The following is a 19,148-nucleotide window of genomic DNA, read 5'->3' as shown; positions in this document are numbered from 1 at the left end:
TGTTTGACGCTAGGTTTTATGGGGTATCATGACTCATACTGTGGTAGACTATTTTCAATATTTTCAAACCACAGTATCCCTGACTCATACTGTGGTAGACTATTTTCAATTACTGGAGTTGGATGGGGTCGGGTTTATGTTCACCTTCTATGAGGAAGCAGCGCCCCGAACACTTGGCTGGGGTAACCCTGGAGCGAGAGGCCTTGGCACAGATCTGAGTGACCAGTAGCCCTTCCGCAAAAACATTACTGTGACAACAGTGTCCCCACGTTTCGCTAAATGGGGTACTAGGTAAGACATTGCCGGAGCCCCCTGTGCCCTTAAAGGGGCCGGGCTTCATGCAGGTTATACAACATACAGTATGTTGGAATCTCGTCCGTGTTTAAATACTGCCCAATCTGTTACCACTCATTCCGTAGCGTTCGCAAGGTTCAAGGAGTATATCAATCTCCCTGGGGTGAGAGTGATAAGTCAGGTCTCTGTTCACAAGGGGGCGCCCCTCCTATCCCCCCATAGGTGGATTATTACTGAGATGTATTGATGATCCCTGCTCTATAGCTCACTAGTCCCAATAAGGTGTTTATTGATACAGGTTATGGGATCTATAGGTGATTAGTTGTTGGTAGCGGGGTCGAGGGAGTGAGCAGGGTTGGACATGACCACTCTATTATCCCACACACAGTCTCTGTGGTTCATTTGAGCCCCCGAAATTAACTGTCTGTCTCCAACTCAACGCTTTTCGGTCCTTGGAATTAGATTCAATTACGAATTGCCCCTGTCTGTTACCACAGAAGAGGTACCTCTGCTGAACATGTTGGGGACCTCTACACATTATCCGTACATCCTTCCTGTACTCAGTTCATCCCGGGAGACTCTAAGGTGATGTTGCGTCTAAATACGACCTTTGCCCCGAAAGTCATAACTACTATATGTCCTACAGATCCTTAGCTTTTGAGCTTTTCCCCTTTTCGCATCCTCCGTTTGCTTCTGAAGAGCAATAGAGGTTACATGGCCTGCGTCCGTTGTGAGATTGACACACGCACATTGAACGAACATATCCGGTTATGTTACCAGCTTTTGATCTGTTTTGCAAATCCAGCTGGCGACAGGGCGTTCTCTAAGCAGCGTCTCTCCCAGCAGCGTCTCTCCCAGCAGCGTCTCTCCCAGCAGCGTCTCTCCCAGCAGCGTCTCTCCCAGCAGCGTCTCTCCCAGCGTCTCTCCCTGGCATATAGCAGCAAGGGACAAGGGTTAACTAGCGGTGCACGCCCCCACTCCCCCACGCCCCCACTCCCCCAGGGGTCCAGCAGCGTCTAGGGGGTGATTGTATTTCCTTCAACCGAAGTCGTGATAGTGTGACTCCCCATAGTATGTTTGACCTCGTTTCACTCCTTCAGGGAACAGTAGGTCTACTCATAACATTACGTTCTAATGAACTATTCCACTAATGCTTTCCCTGGACTGAATAGCCTGAATAGCCTCGATGAAGATCAGGTTTTCAGCTCTACAAAGAATGCCCTACACATGAGCTCCATAGATGCTTTACAAGTTAAATGTACCAGCTTCAAACAATCACTGACCTTCAGCAGATCAAAGTAAGGTCAAATATCTCTTTTATCAGAAAATCGATGACAATTTTTCAATTATACTGTAGGCTTATCCACTGTCTGAGTCAACTCCATGAAGTGTTAAAGGTGCTTCAGCAATGACATACTGTATACTATGAAGTGGGCCATGAATCAGCTCTTGCGCTGCAATCTTGTATACCATTTTGTCAACAAAATGCACTCTCAACTTGAGTTGTCTTGAGTTGACCTTTCCACAGTCATCCAACTTAATCACACCGAGTCAACCCAAGTTGTTAGAGAGTCGTTGTTTTGTATAGTAGCAGACTGAATAGTTAGGAATACCAAGGCATACCTCTGAATTTCCCAGGAATGAGTAGAATTCTGATCCCATGAGGTCTAAACTGTCTCTGGGGGGTTCTCTGCTCTCTGGTGACCTTCTCCCTTTTCCCTGCTTCCTCTCTAACACATAGCTACATCTGTGGGTCTCTCCACCTGGGTCAAACAGAACATCTGTCAATTCCAACGCCTTCAGAAAGTATTCACACCCCTTGACTTTTTCCACATTTTGTTGTGCTACAGCCTGAATTTAAAAGGGATTACATTTAGATGTGCTGTCTCTGGCCTAGACACAATAGCCCGTAATGTCAAAGTAGAATTATGATTTTTGACATTTTTACAAATTAATTAAAAATTAAATGTGTTGAGTCAATAAGTATTCAAGTGTTGACTACAGGAGATATTTGTGCAGCAGCAAGTCTGGCATCACCACACACTTTTGTGAGGTTTTATCCCTTGGATGTCATTATTCCCAGTGTAGCCCACACATACAATGTAGCCCACACAACCCACACATACAGTTGCTTAGGGGAAAGTCACTAGACAGTGCGCCGTGTGCCCAATACCCAGGCTACCGCATCTGGCAGGGTCAGGTCTAGGTGGTCTGCCATGGGCTGTTTCATTTAGTAGCCATTGGGGTCGGCTTGGGGCTTGATTATATTTCCCCATAGTATGTTGTACAGAAGTTGACTGGCTGAAAAGGAAAGTAACGTTATGACTATAATTACTGTTTCCTGAAGGAGGGAAACGAGGTACAACACCTGTTTGGCCCTGCACTGCCCGTTCCTGGGCTCAATGAAGAGCGGTATTAAATTGAAGGAACGAATCCGAGCCTCGCACTTACCACCTGTGGAAGGCGTGACTTCCCGCGAGGCTTGGACTTCATTGGCCTCGTCAAGCGTGATTGTACATCTTTCAACTGAAGTTGTGAGGGTGCGACTCCCCATAGTATGTTGTACCTCGTTTTCCTCCTTCAGGGAAAAGTAATTATAGTCATAACGTTACGTTCTAATGAGCTAATCTAATAGTGCTTTCCCTGGACTGAATAGCCTGATCAGCCTTGACAAGATCAGATCATCAGAGTTTTCAGCTCTACACAGAATGCTCTATACATTAACTCCATAGCTGCTTTAACGTTAAATGTACCAGCTTCAAACAATCACTGACCTTCAGCAGATCAAAGTGAGGTCAAATATCTCTTTTATCAGAAAATCAACGAAAAGTGTTTCATTTAGACTGTAGGCTTATCCACACTCTTGATAAAGATGCTTCAGCAATGACATACTGTATACTATGAAGTGGACCATAAATCAGCTCTTGCGCTGCAATCTTGTTTACCATTTGTCAATGAAATGCACTCTCAGCTGTGAACTTGAGTTGTCTTACAGCTTTGGTCTTTCCACAGTCATCAAACTCAATCACACTGAGTCAACTCAAGTTGTTAGAAAGTCGTTGTTTTGTATAGTAGCAGACTCTTGTAAACTGAATAGTTGGGAATACCAAGGAACACCTCTGAATATCCCAACATGAGTACAATTCTGATACCATGAGGTCTAAACTGTCTCTGGGGGGGGATTCTCTGCTCTCTGGTGACCTTCTCCCTTTTCCCTGCTTCCTCTCTAACAAATAGCTACATCTGTGCCCCTCACCGCCTGTTTCAAACAGAACATCTATCAATTAAAGTGCCTTTAGAAAGTAGTCATACCATTTGACTTTTTCCACATTTTGCTGTGTTACAGCCTGAATTTAAAATAGATTGAATTTAGATTTTTTGATACGGACCTAAACACAATACCCCACACAAATGAATTAAAAATGAAAAGCTGAAATGTCTAGAGTCAATTCAACACCTTTCTTATGGCAAGCAAAAAAAAGTTCAGGAGTAAAAATGTGCTTAACATATTACATAATAAGTTGCATGGACTCACTCTGTGTGCAAAAATATTGTTTAACATGATTTTTAAATGACCACCTCTGTACCCCACACACACAATTGTCTGTAAGTGTAATGCGTGCTTACTGGCGGCAGAGAAGTCAGGCGCAGGAGAGAAAAGACTGTGTTACAACGGTGCAGTTTCATAATAAAAATCACTGTGAACAAAAACAATAAGTACAATGGGACGAAACCCTTCGCACGCCAGACATTAACATGCACAAACTCTTACAATCAACAATACCGGACAGGGACATGTGGAGAACAGATGGTTAAATACACAACATGTAATTGATGGGATTGAAACCAGGTGTGTGGGAAGACAAGACAAAATAAATGGAAAATGAAAGGTGGATCGGCGATGGCTAGAAGACCGGTGACTTCGACCGCCGAACGTCGCCCGAACAAGGAGAGGGACCGACTTCGGAGGAAGTCATAACAGTAAGGTCCCTCAGCCGAGCAGTGAATTTCAACCACAAAGACCAGGGAGGTTTTCCAATGCCTTGCAAAGAAGGGCACCTATTGGTATAAATACAAATATATAATTATTGGTAAAAATAAAAAAGCAGACATTGAATATCCCTTTGAGCTTGGTGAAGGTATTTACACTTTGGATGGTGTATCAATACTCCCAGTCACTACAAAGATACAGGCATCCTTCCTAACTCAGTTGCCGGAGAGGAAGAAAACCACTCAGGGATTTCACTCAGGGATGAGGCCAATGGTGACTTTGAAACAGTTACAATGGAGTTTAATGGCAGTGACAAGAGAAAACTGAGGATGGATCAACAACATTGTAGTTACTCCACAATACTAATCTAAGAGTGAAAAGAAGGAAGTCAGTACAGAATTTTAAAAATCCAAGACATGTATCCTGTTTGCAACAAGGCACTAAAGTAATACGGCAAAACATGTGGCAAAGCATTACCTTTTTGTCCTGTGTGCAAAATGTAATGTTTGGTGCAAATCCAATACAACACATTACCGAGTACCACTCTCCATATTTTTAAGAATAGTGGTGACTGCATCATGTTACGGGTATGCTTCTATTCCTTGTGGACTGGGTAGTTTTTTAGGATAACAAACAAACAGAATGGATCTTAGAACAGGCAAAGTCCTAGAGGAAAACCTGGTTCGTCTGCTTTCCACCAGACACTGGGCGATTGATTCACATTTCAGCAGAACAATAAGATAAAACACAAGGCCAAATCTACAGTTGAGTGGATGTTCCTCAGTGGCTGAGTTACAGTTTTGACTTAAATCTGCTTGAAAATCTATGGCAAGATTTGAAAATGGTTGCTAGCACTGACCAGCAACCAATTAGACAGAGCTTGAACAATTTTGAAAAGAATAATGCGCAAATATTGTGCAATCCAGGTGTGCAAAGCTCTAAGAGACTTACCCATAAAGACTCACAGCTGTAATCGCTGCCAAAGATGATACTAACACGTATTGACTCAGGGGTGTAAATACTTATGTAAATGAGATATTTCTGTTTTTCATTTTCAATAAATTAGCAAAGATTTCTAAAAACGGTTCTTCACTTCGTCATTCTGGGGAGCAAAAAAGACATATTTAATACATTTGTAATTCAGCCTGTAACACAACAAAATGTGGAGTAAGTCAAGGGGTGTGAATACTTTCTGACGGCATGTGAGTAGAGTTACTACAGGTTCTCCGGTTGCTCTTGTTTAGTTATTTCACAATACTCAGGGATAGAAGAAGTATATATAATCTGACAATGTTCCGGAATCTGTATTTCAGGGGTTAAAGTGGCAAGAAGGAGGGGGGGGGAGGGGGGGGTAAAGATGAGAACGGGTGGAGGATGAGAGGAGTGTGAAGGCTGTCGAGGGATTAATTAGGCTTTGGTCCTTTGTGAGAGCGAGGATCTCTATGGGCTAGTTGTGAGGGTAATGATTGGTGTCAGTGTAGGACAGGGATTACACTGTGTTTCTCTAACACTGAGATATTACTCCGTCATACTACTTGACCTTCCTCTAATCCACTACAGCTATTGTAAAACAGGGACAGCCCCCATACACATCCATACCACCACTCATGTCCTCAACACTTACTCCTTAACAATACCACAAAACTGATGACTAGCTCCATGGCTGGCAATTTCACTGAGCTTTGTGTTTCTGTCTTTAGCTGTAAGGGATAGATTGTGCTTGCCTGCTGCAGAGTGATAATTCCCCCCATTTTTGTCAAATGCTGTATCAATCTTTTATATATAATAACAGTATTCATGTCTGCCGTCCTTGGGGATAGAAACAGAACCTTGCTCCATAGAATGCGGGCAAACAGCTGGCGGCTGTGTAATTGAGAGTTAAGCCTCGTTTATACCTGGTTCTAACTTGCGTCCTTTGTCCTGATTGTGTCCACATTTTTAGACAGGTTGGGACAATCAAAATACACATTGTGATCAGATCATCCTGCCCACTTCCGGAGGTAGTCAGACACTCAGAATCTGGACAGTGAAACTATTTAAATGATCATTTTTCTGCCCCCTAAAATAATTGACAGGTGACCACGCTGACTGATTACATCAATGTGTGTCTTACATTAAATACATAAGTAATATTTTGAATGAACAGCTTTGAAATAATTTGCATGAAGGAAGGGACTGGAAAATCTGTTGGATAACAAACACATTTTAAGACCATGTGTTGCCACATTTCTGGAAATATGGGTACAATCAGAATGTAGACAAGATCAGGACAAAGGACCCATGTTAGTACCAGGTATGAACGAGGCTATAGAAAGGTCCCCTTGACTCTGTGGGAATCTACAAACGGGAAAGTTCAAATCAGAGGAGGATTTTGAAGGGGTGGAAAACAACATTTAATGGACAAAATGCAATGGGACATGAAAAACATATTTATTTAATTAAATCTGTAAATGTCCTGATGGAACAGAGGTCGCAGAAACGTTGAATTGCTTCAGGATATCATGAGACTCATACCACTGACAAGTTGTCAGAACTATCATTCCACTGTAAACGATGAGCAAAACAAGAATAGTCAGCATTACAAAAGACATGCCCGTTCCCTGAGGCCCTCTGTAACTAAGTGTCCACACTGGGGGGGTGTTGGACGGGGACTGGGACAGAGCTGGGAGGCTGTTGGAGTGGCGTAGAGCACCTCAGGAGGCAGGATCACACTGACAATCTGACAGAAGCAAACCAGGGGCTCAGACTTAGCGAGCTAGGAGAGACCTGCTGGTACACACACACACACACACACACACACACACACACACACACACACACACACACACACACACACACACACACACACACACACACACACACAGTGAGAAAGAGAAACATAAATGTGTGGGCATTACACAAGCCATGCCCAGAGTCACAACATGATAATGACCAGTATAATCTGGCAACAAACACAAGTAGATGCTTTTTTTGTCAATGATTATGTACAGACGTCATTAGACATGTACATTTTTGTCTCCAAAATGTATTAAATCCTTTTAAATGTGAGTTGTCTTTATTAGTTGGTATATGGTGTCTGTATGGTTTAGGTAGTAGCTGACTTAAATGGGCAGCCGTTGTCTGTGGAGGAAGAGGGGAACTGAACCCTGAGTATAATCCTTATATACAATTCAAAAAAAGCATGTTTGAGCCTCCAAGCCTCCCAGCTGGGTCTGAGTCAGAGAGAAGGAGAGAGGAAGAGGGAGATCGAGAGGCAGAGAGAGCAGGAGAGAGAGAGAGAGATAGAATCTGATATGCAGAGAGAAAGAAAGAGGGGGGAATTTGTGATTTGAAAGAGAGAGAAGCAGATAGATAAAAAGAGAGAGAGAAGCAGAGAGATAAAGAGAGAGTGGCAATGAGAAATAAAGTGAAAGAGCGAGAAACAGAGAGAGAAACAGGAGGGTGGTGACAGGAAGGGGGGCGAAGCAGAGAAATGGAGAACAGAATGGATGAGGGAAAACAATTAATAGAGGGAGACATTTCCCAAGCATTACTTGTCCTTGTGTGAAATGTGATTCTTGTCATTGACATGTCCCACTGGGCAGTGATTGACAGGCGTGACAGTACCTGTGAGGGGAACGAAACAGGTAGAGGCAGGAGAGACAGGGTGTAAAAAAAAGACCAACAGGCATAGAGAGGCAAGCATCACAGCAATGTATGATCTGAAACATACTTTTGTTCTTGTTTGAGTTAACAGTATCATTGCATGCATAAAGATTTTATGAATATCCTCCATCACACTCAGTCAGCTATAGAGTGAGAGGACAGAAGAAGAGTGTTATATGGGTACAGTAGTGGATATGAACACCATATAATTAGCTGCTGTAAGGGCACATATAAGGGTATAGGCTCTATGGCAAGGAAACACTTTACAGCTCCACAGCAGAAGCAGGCTCCTTTTGAAGCGTTTGATATCAGCCCCATCAAAGACGTGGCCACAGGGTTGAGCCAGAGCTCGCTGAGAGAGGAGAAATGAGCAGAGAAAGGGAAACACGGAGGGAGTAAAAAGGGAAGAAGAGATAAAGAGGACAGAACCCCTCTATCTGGTCCACAAAACAATCACCACACTGTAAAACTAAGTGTTAAGTATCTGAACGCCTAACTAAACAATTTTCTGCAACACTTTTGAAATGTGTCAAGGCATTTAGAATTGAGGTAAAAACAGTGTTTAGATTGTAAACACCAGAACATGTTTATTCGCTGGAACACTTTTAAACACAAGACATTTATTCAGCACAGGGCATTTGGGTTTTAAACACTAAACACTGGGGGTGTTGTTTTAATACTGTAAGGTGTAAAGCTATATTAGCATATTTCCCAGTATTCCTTTTGCGTGAACGTGAGAGATACCCACCCATGACTGTGTTTGTTAGTGACAGAGAGATAGTTGTGGCATTCAATCAGTTTGAATCCAGAGGCCTCTGCCAAGAGATAGTCTAAGTGAATGTATTTCAATTAAAAGTGACTGCATATTATACATTTCATAACACCATTAGTTATGACCTAGATGTCTTCAATATCTTCAGGGCGCCCTGCCGTCATTGAAAATATGAATTTGTTCATAACTGACTTGCCTAGTTAAATAAATGTAAAATAAAAACATTGTAGCATGAAAATCCTGGTTTACGGGCCACATCTGACCTGCAAATTATAATCCACTGGTTTATATTGGACAGCCTCCCAACAAGAGGGAGGATGACCAACGTTTAGAACAGTTTATCACCCACAACATGCAACGTTTGCTATGGTTTAGAATTTAACAAACAAGACTGTCTAATCCATGTAAACTGGAACAACCATCTCAATAACGGATGGTTACAATCCAACCCCTCACAGATTGTATTAGTTTAGAAAACTGTACTATGAGGGATCACGTGACCCTTGGACGAGATGGCCGCATGAACTAAGAGCTCCGCACAAGTAGTTTCCAATTCCTAATCTTACCTCCACTCCAAGTTCAAACTCATTTAGCTTTAGTAAGAAAAAGTCATGGCGGCTACAAAAGGCGACACTACAGGTGACATTTTTACCCGGACTCGAGTATTAGCGACGGAAAAAGCCTCCAAGAAGAAGCTCGCTTCAGAAAAAAGTAGCGCCATTAGCGCCATCCTTTCTGAGTTGAGATCCCAACGTACAGAACTAAACACTAAATTAGATGCCATTAACTCTCATCTCAGTGCGATAGGGGGCAAGGTGACAATCCTGGAAAACGCTTTGCCTGACATCAACAACAAGATGTCCAGGCGCCCCGCGTTTATGGTTGAGGCAGAGGGGCGAATCCTATCCATGGAAAACTTATTGACAGATGCCATGGAAACAATAGCATATGCTAAAAAGAAAATCAAGCATCTGGAAGAGAAAACAGAGGACCTGGAAAACAGGGGGCGAAGGAATAATTGTGTTCTATTCAATCTGGGCGAAAAAGAAGAGGGAAACATGCCACTGATCCGCTACCTGCAAGACAAACTTCCAGAGTGGCTCCACATGTCCACCGACAGGCCCATAGAACTTGAGAGAGCTCACCGGGCACTGAGGCCCCCACCAGCAGCCAGACAACCACCACGCCCAATCACCATACGTTTCCTGAGATTCACCGACAAGGAACGAGTCCTGAGAAACAGACCAATGACTAAATGCGATTAATGCCATTACTAAAGGAGGTAAGACGACATATAGCCGATATCCAGAGACCCACGGTCCAACGTGGATCCAACGGGATGTGTCGAGTTGTTTGGGAACTCGGCTGGGGTATTCAGAGATTATTATTTCATGTACACCATTTATTTTTCTTTTATGTGAACGCAGCTGTAACTACTATCCACTTTTACCCAGCGATGACTTGCACTAAAGTTCGATTACTGCTCGATGACGATGACTAGTACCTTAAATCTATTGACATGGAACTGCCATGGTCTAGGGCATGCAATAAAACGAAAAAAGATACTATGTGCTCTAAAAAAGGAAAAAGCAGACATCGCGCTATTACAAGAGACACACCTCTGTGATGCTGAACATGCCAAACTCCGCAGAGCTTGGGTGGGACAGGTGTATTTCTCATCTTTCAAATCAAACAGTAGAGGCACAGCCATACTTATCCATAAGAATGTTCCATTCATAATTGACAAAAACATATCTGATCTGGAGGGGAGATTTATTTTGATAACTGGGTCACTGTATGGTCAACCAATTACTATATTAAACAAATACGCCCCTAACACAGATACTCCTACCTTCATGTCAAAAATTATAACCCTGTTCAATGAGCATTGTGTCTCCTTTGGCGTGGTGGCCGGAGATTTTAATTGTACCCTTAACCCAACCCTAGACAAATCATCTCAAGTCCCCACCACAAATCCTAGATCTGCAAAGATGTTGAACTCTCTTACTAAAGAGATGGGACTGATAGATATCTGGAGAGAGACTAATAGCTCATCTATGGACTATACATACTACTCTAATGTCCATAACACCTACTCCCGTATAGATTACATTTTTATCCCAAAGAGTTTCATAAATTCAGCCACTTGTACAATCGGACCCATAGCACTTTCAGATCACGCCTTTGTCCACCTCCGCTTTGACCTCTGCAAAAACATCCCGAGGTCAAAGAGCTGGAAATTCAACACCTCCATGCTATCAAACGAAGCGTTGCATACATTGGTAACTACATGGATAGACAACTACACACAAGACAACAAAGATTATCCTGTTTCTCCGGCCACAATGTGGGACGCTGCTAAAGCCACACTAAGAGGTCATCTAATTGCATATGCTTCCTCTAAGAAAAAAGCAATGGAAGCACACAGGCTAGATCTTGAGAGGGAGCTGGAATGCTGTGAAAAAATACATAAACAATCCCTAGACAGCACCTCCTGGAGTCAACTTAAAGCAGCCAAAGCCAAACTGAATTTGGACTACACTCGGGAGATTAAAAAAAAAGTTTTCTTTACTAAACAGAAATACCATGAGTATAGCAATAGGTCCAGTAGATTGCTTGTTTACCAATTAAAAAAGGAGCAGTCAGAGCGTACAATCATGGCTATCCGAACAGCAGAGGACGAGGTCACATATGACCCAAAAAAGATCAATTGAACTTTTCATGATTTTTACTGCAAACGATATACCTCTGAGAGCAAACACACGGAGGCAGAACTCCACTCTTTCCTAGAGGGAATCTCGCTACCTAAACTATCAGAGACCGACCAAGAAGATCTCAACTCCCCCTTCACTCCTGAGGAGATCCTGGAGGCAATTACCTCCATGCCACCTAATAAGTCCCCAGGCCCAGATGGATTCCCCAGAGAGTTCTACAAAGCTTTTTGGCCCCAGCTCAGCCCTATCTTCATGCCAATGCTGGAACGGAGAAAACAGAGTTCTCCCAGACTCAATGCACACAGCTCGCATTACAGTGTTGCTAAAAAAGGACAAGGACCCCCTATCCTGCTCGTCCTTCCGGCCCATAAGCTTGTTGGATTTCGACTATAAAATAATTACCAAATTGCTCGCCAAAAGACTAAACACTCTTCTTCCCAAAATAATAAAAGCGGACCAAACTGGATTTATTAGAGAAAGATACTCTTTTGATAACATTCGCCGTCTTTTTGATATTATTGATCAAGTAAACGCACAGAAGACCCCTGTCCTGCTGGCTTCACTGGATGCTGAGAAGGCGTTTGACAGGATGGAGAGCTTTCTGTTTTCAGTCTTAGAAAAGTTCAATATGGGCCCAAATTTTATTAAATGGATCAAATCACTATACTCTCATCCAAATGCCATGGTGACTACTAATGGACTGAACTCTGACAGATTCCCTCTGGAACGGGGCACAAGACAAGGGTGCTCGCTGTCCCCGCTGCTCTAATTGTTGGGGGCGGAGCCTCTGGCAGAGCTGATAAGGAGCAATTCAAGTATTATGGGTGTTTCTGCAGGCGGCCTGCAGCACAAGATTTCGCTTTACGCGGATGATGTCTTGCTCTACATATCCAACCCTGAGAAATCCCTCCCTCTCATTTTAGACACAATTGCTCAGTATGGCAAGTTTTCAGGTTATAAGATCAATTTTAACAAATCCACTGTCTGCCCTCTCAATATAACACTCACCAGCTCTATGAAGACACTTTGTCCTTTCCAATGGAAAACACAGGGGTTTCAATACCTCGGGATCTTCATAACACCAGATCTAAATAGCCTTTTTAAGGAAAATTATCTTCCACTCCTGGATCGAATCAAGAACGATCTCCAAACCTGGATCTCCCTCCCAATTAGCTTAGTAGGAAGAATTTATGTAATCCGTATGAACGTCCTCCCTAGACTGAACTACTTATTTCAGATGCTCCCATGCTATCTCCCAGTTTCCTTCTTCAAAACAACTAACCAAAGCATCACCAAATTTATATGGGGCAATAAAAAACCTAGGATCAAGTTTTCCACTCTATCGAAACCTGAATCTAAGGGTGGTCTTGCCCTTCCCTCCCTTCAATTGTACTACTGGTCTGCCCAAATCCACAACATGCTAACATGGATCACAAACAGACAAGAGTCAACGTGGATTCAGATAGAAGCCCAATCCTGTGGTTCATTGCCCTTAAGCTCAATTATATTCATTAATAACTTTAGTGAAGTGGGCAACATAGCCAAAACCTTTGTGATTTACAGCACCCTACTAGCGTGGAGGGACTGTAAGAAATTCCTGGGCATTTCCTCACAAATATGTTCTCACTCGCCTATAGTAGGCAACCCAGACTTGCCAAAAGCCCTGAGGGATGCCAACTTTAATCTTTGGCATACTCTAGGAATCAGGACCTTTTCAACCTTTTACCTCATCAGAAAACCACTACACTGAAATCCTTTCAAGAGCTCTGCAGTGAATTCGATGTGCCAAGATCCCATTTTTTTTTTAAATATCTTCAAATTAGACATGTAATTTCCTCATTTACCTCCAAGAGGAGGTTTAGAACTCAGTTGAATGAAGTTGAAACCCTTCTTGTCACAGCACAATCCATTAAAGGCAAAATATCTTACATCTATAGACTCCTTTCTGAGAAAGGAAGCTCCTCCTTTACTCCTTTGAAAATAATCTGGGAAAAGGACCTTGGTCTGACTATCAGTGATGAGTTATGGGCGGAGGTTTGCGACAGGGTATACTGCTCCTCTACCAGTGTAAAAATGAAAGAATCTAATTACAAATTTTTGTACAAATTTTATTATACTCCTTTTTGAGACTCCATAGAATGAAAACAGATATGTCTCCTAACTGTAAAAGATGTACCTCTGAAAGTGGAACCTATATGCATGTATTTTGGAGCTGTAGAGAGATTGCCAGATACTAGAGGTACAGTTTGATATGACCCCGTGTATCTATCTTCTTAATGCCCAGCAGGACTTTGTTCTTGATCCTGACAGAGAAAATTTGCTTATGACTATTACATACTTTGCTAAGAAATGTATTCTTCTATTGTGGGCCTCTAATACCCCTCCTACATTTAAAATGTGGATTGACCAGATTGTTGACTTTCTTCCTCTTGAAAAGCTCACTTATGACCTCCACAAGAGACAGCCCAAGTTTGATAGACTCTGGTCTCCACTATTCAACTATATTTCAAACTGGACAGAGTGAACGGGGTGACTAGGGAAATGCGCAGATACATGTTGTGTAAGGTACTGTAAAACCTAAAAACAAATTATTGGCCCGTCGTCTCAGCGAATGCTTGAAATAGCTGATAAGAACCTTGATAGTGCTGCTGCAAGTGTTATATGTTTTTGTGTGTGTTTTTATTTTAATTTAGTTTTTGAGTACGTGTGCGTATGTGTGTGTGTATATGTGTGTATGTATGTACGTATGTATGTATGTATGTATGTATGTATGTATGTATGTATGTATGTATGTATGTATGTATGTATGTATGTATGTATGTATGTATGTATGTATGTATGTATGTATGTATGTATGTATGTATGTATGTATGTATGTATGTATGTATGTATGTATGTATGTATGTATGTATGTATGTATGTATGTATGTATGTATGTATGTATGTATGTATATATATGTATGTATGTATGTATGTATGTATGTATGTATGTATGTATGTATGTATGTATGTATGTATGTATGTATGTATGTATGTATATATATATATATGCACCAAGGAAAATAAATAGATTAAGAAAAATAAATGCTTTTATTTGACTTTATCATTCATTTTAATTTTATTTTTAAAAGTTTTTTTTTTTTTTTTTTACTGTTTCTTTTTTAAAGCCTGTCACATCTGTGAATGTGGAATGTGTTTTGTTGGTTGATTGAAAAACAAGAAAACTTAATAAAACTTTAAATTGAAAAAAAAGAAAACTGTACTATATCTTTGTATAGTATAAGATTAATCAATCTATGTGCACACGGAAACATAGATATTAAAAACAAACGACCTGCAACAAAGCATACTGGGAAATATTATAATGAGGCCCCTCCCACATGTTTTCCAATCTGATGGAGTTAACTGAAACAAACTCAACACATTTGAGTAATAACAACACCACGTGATTGAAAATATTTCTTGAACCAAATGTCCTGTACGGTTGTGCTAAAATTTTGTTAAGGTGACACAATCCTAACAGTGATCTGAATAAAAGGCATGGAAAGTCACATCAGTTTCTAATGACTAAATGGACTCCAAAAAGGACTATGGAATAGTTAACACTAGTGTTTAAAAGCTGAACAATATATACAGTGCCTTCGAGAAGTATCCAGAACCCTTGACTTTTTCACATTTTGGTACGTTACAGCATTATTCTAAAATGGATTAAACAGTTTAATCCATTAATACCCCATAATGACAAAGCGAAAACAGGTACAAATAAAACCAAAAATACCTTGTTTACATAAGTATTCAGACCCTTTAATATGAGATTCGAAACTGAGCTCAGATGCATCCTGTTTCCATTGATCATTCTTTTTTACCTTTTCAACTTGACTGGAGTCCACCTGTGGTAAATTCAATTGATTGGACATGATTTGGAAAGGCACACACCTGTCTATATAAGGTCCACAGTTGACAGCGTATGTCAGAGCTAAAACCAAGGCATGAGGTCAAAGGATTTGTCCTTAGAGTGCTGAAACAGGATTGTGTCAAGGCACAGATCTGGGGAAGGGTACCAAAAAATGTATGCAGCATTGAAGGTCCCCAAGAACACAGTGGCCTTGATTATGTTTAAATGGAGGAAGTTTGGAACCACAAAAGACTCTTCCTAAAGCTGGCCGCCCAGCCAAACTGAGCAATCGGGAGAGAAGGGCCTTGGTCAGGGAGGTAACCGAGAACCCACTGGACACTCTGACAGAGCTCTAGAGTTCCTCTGTGGAGATGGGAGAACCTTCCATAAGGACAACCATCTCTGTAGCACTCCACCAATCAGGTCTTTATGGTAGAGTTGCCAGACAGAAGCCACTCCTCAGTAAAAGGCACATGACAGCCCGCTTGGAGTTTGTCAAAAGGCACCTGAACAAGATTCTCTGGTCTGATGAAACCAAGAATGAACTATTTTGCCAAGCGTCACATCTGGAGGAAACCTGGCACCATCCCTACGGTAAAGCATGGTGGTGGCAGAATCATGCTGTGGGAATGTTTTTCAGTGGCAGGGACTAGGAGACTAGTCAGGATTGAGGCAAAGATGAACGGAGCAAAGTACAGAGAGATCTTAGATGAAAACCCGCTCCAGAGCACTCAGGACCTCAGAGTGAGGCAAAGGTTCACCTTCCAACAGGACAACGACACTAAGCAAAAAAATTAAATACAAATCAAAATAAAAACAGCCAAGACAATGCAGGAGTGGCTTTGGCACAAGTCTATGATTGTCCTTGAGTGGCCCAACCAGAGCCCAGACTTGAAGCCAATCGAACATCTCTGGAAAGACCTGAAAATAGCTGTGCAGCAATGCTCCCCATCCAACCTGACAGAGCTTGAGAGGATCTGCAGAGAATAATGGGAGAAACTCCCCCTTATACAGCTGTGCCAAGCTTGTAGCGTCATAGCCAAGACGACTCAAGGCTCCAATTTGCTTACCGCCCAAATAGGTCCACAGATGATGCAATCTCAACCACACTGCACACTGCCCTAACCCATCTGGACAAGAGGAATACCTATGTGAGAATGCTGTTCATCGACTACAGCTCGGCATTCAACACCATAGTACCCTCCAAGCTCATCATCAAGCTCGAGACCCTGGGTCTCGACCCCGCCCTGTGCAACTGGGTACTGGACTTCCTGACGGGCCGCCCCCAGGTGGTGAGGGTAGGCAACAACATCTCCTCCCCGCTGATCCTCAACACTGGGGCCCCACAAGGGTGCGTTCTGAGCCCTCTCCTGTACTCCCTGTTCACCCACGACTGCGTGGCCACGCACGCCTCCAACTCAATCATCAAGTTTGCGGACGACACAACAGTGGTAGGCTTGATTACCAACAACGACGAGACGGCCTACAGGGAGGAGGTGAGGGCCCTCGGAGTGTGGTGTCAGGAAAATAACCTCACACTCAACGTCAACAAAACTAAGGAGATGATTGTGGACTTCAGGAAACAGCAGAGGGAACACCCCCCATCCACATCGATGGAACAGTAGTGGAGAGGGTAGCAAGTTTTAAGTTCCTCGGCATACACATCACAGACAAACTGAATTGGTCCACTCACACAGACAGCATCGTGAGGAAGGTGCAGCAGCGCCTCTTCAACCTCAGGAGGCTGAAGAAATTCGGCTTGTCACCAAAAGCACTCACAAACTTCTACAGATGCACAATCGAGAGCATCCTGGCGGGCTGTATCACCGCCTGGTATGGCAACTGCACCGCCCTCAACCGTAAGGCTCTCCAGAGGGTAGTGAGGTCTGCACAACGCATCACCGGGGGCAAACTACCTGCCCTCCAGGACACCTACACCACCCGATGTCACAGGAAGGCCATAAAGATCATCAAGGACATCAACCACCCGAGCCACTGCCTGTTCACCCCGCTGTCATCCAGAAGGCGAGGTCAGTACAGGTGCATCAAAGCTGAGACCGAGAGACTGAAAAACAGCTTCTATCTCAAGGCCATCAGACTGTTAAACAGCCACCACTAACATTGAGTGGCTACTGCCAACACACTGTTAATGACTGTCAATGACACTGACTCTACTCCAGCCACTTTAATAATGGGAATTGATGGGAAATGATGTAAATATATCACTAGCCACTTTAAACAATGCTACCTTATATAATGTTACTTACCCTACATTATTAATCTCATATGCATACGTAGATACTGTACTCTATATCATTGACTGCATCCTTATGTAATACATGTATCACTAGCCACTTTAACTATGCCACTTGGTTTACATACTCATCTCATATGTATATACTGTACTCGATATCATCTACTGTATCTTGCCTATGCTGCTCTGTACCATCACTCATTCATATATCCTTATGTACATATTCTTTATCCCCTTACACTGTGTATAAGACAGTAGTTTTTTGGAATTGTTAGTTAGATTACTTGTTCGTTATTACTGCATTGTCGGAACTAGAAGCACAAGCATTTCGCTACACTCGCATTAACATCTGCTAACCATGTGTATGTGACAAATAAAATTTGATTTGATTTGAGGCTGTAATCGCTGCCAAAGGTGCTTCAACAAAGTACTGAGTAAAGGGTCTGAATACTTATGTAAATGTGATATTTTTAAAATAAAAACCTGTTTTTGGTCTGTCATTACGGGGTATTGTGTGTAGATTGAGGAGGGGGAAACTATTTAATTCATTTTAGAATAAGGCTGTAACATAACAAAATGTGGAAAAAGTCAAGGGGTCTGAATACTTTCCGATTGCACTGTAGGTGTTCTCCTGGCTGGAAAAAAAAGATGGACACAGATGGATGTATGTGTCCAGCGCAGTCTGGAGGAGAGTCTGGCCACCGAGGCCTACGAGAGGAGGATACGACGCCTGGAGCAGGAGAAGACTGAGCTCAGCCGCAAGCTGCAAGGTACACACACTCACACCTCTCCTCCTCCCCCTCTCCTTTCCTCCCCCTTTCCTCTCCTCTCCTCCCACTGTCCTTTCCTCTCCTCTCCCTGTATGTTGTGTTCCAGAGTCCACCCAGACAGTCCAGGCCCTGCAGCACGCGTCAGGAGAAGGACCAGCACCCGTCCCCTCTAACAAGGAGGTGGAGATCAGGAGTCTGAAGACTGAGATTTTTGCTTTGTCATTGTGGGGTATTGTGTGTAGATTGAGAGAACAATTTAATCCATTTTAGAACAAGGCTGTAATATAACAAAATGTGGAAAAGGTCAAGGGGTCTGAATACTTTCCGAATGAACTGTACAACCCCAGGTCTGTTCATACTTCAGCCCATCCTGACTCCAAACCACACCGTTCTACCTTCATAACTCTCCCTTCCCATCACCTTTCAACTATGCCATCTAGTTCACCCAGCCATATTTGTTGAACAAATGCCTTGTGGGCACATTAAACCATTAAATGTTGGCTAGAACTGTACTGCTTTCTACTGCAACAGGATAAACATGCATGGGCCACATACCATTTTTATTTATTTTTACATTTCTTTGTCAGGGGCCATGTACACAAATAAATACATGAAACATGAAACAATGTGTAAACAATGTCTAAAAAAAAAGAAAAGCTGACTATCATTTAATCTTGCATTTTAAACGCCTGTGTTTAAGATGATAACACTTATTGTCAAATCGAAATACCTGATGTTAAGTTTTAAACACTGATGTTTAGGTTATAAACAGGTCACATGTTTCATGGTTCTATAGTGCAGGGAGATGAGCTG

At 42.4% G+C, this 19,148-nt stretch overlaps 1 protein-coding gene across 1 annotated transcript; it reads left to right on the top strand.

The window, feature by feature from the left end:
- Window positions 1-18,213: 18,213 nt before the first annotated feature.
- Window positions 18,214-18,935, top strand: LOC112218089 (serine/threonine-protein kinase MRCK alpha-like). Its single transcript, XM_024378685.2, has 2 exons — window positions 18,214-18,335; window positions 18,442-18,935. The coding sequence occupies exons 1-2, from the start codon at window positions 18,224-18,226 to the stop codon at window positions 18,603-18,605; spliced, it is 276 nt and encodes a 91-aa protein (XP_024234453.2). The 5' UTR covers window positions 18,214-18,223; the 3' UTR covers window positions 18,606-18,935.
- The last annotated feature ends 213 nt before the right edge of the window (window positions 18,936-19,148 follow it).

This window comes from Oncorhynchus tshawytscha, linkage group LG18 (assembly GCF_018296145.1).
Source record: "Oncorhynchus tshawytscha isolate Ot180627B linkage group LG18, Otsh_v2.0, whole genome shotgun sequence".
Lineage (NCBI taxonomy): Eukaryota > Metazoa > Chordata > Actinopteri > Salmoniformes > Salmonidae > Oncorhynchus > Oncorhynchus tshawytscha.
The sequence above is the reverse complement of the archived record's forward strand: the minus strand, read 5'-3'. Positions and strand labels throughout refer to the sequence as shown.

Bases quoted from the DNA above. Each gene is read 5' to 3' on its own strand.
- LOC112218089 (XM_024378685.2), top strand. From the start codon at position 18,224: ATGGATGTATGTGTCCAGCGCAGTCTGGAGGAGAGTCTGGCCACCGAG. The intron at 18,336-18,441 runs GTACACACACTC...GTTGTGTTCCAG, and splicing joins GCTCAGCCGCAAGCTGCAAG to AGTCCACCCAGACAGTCCAG.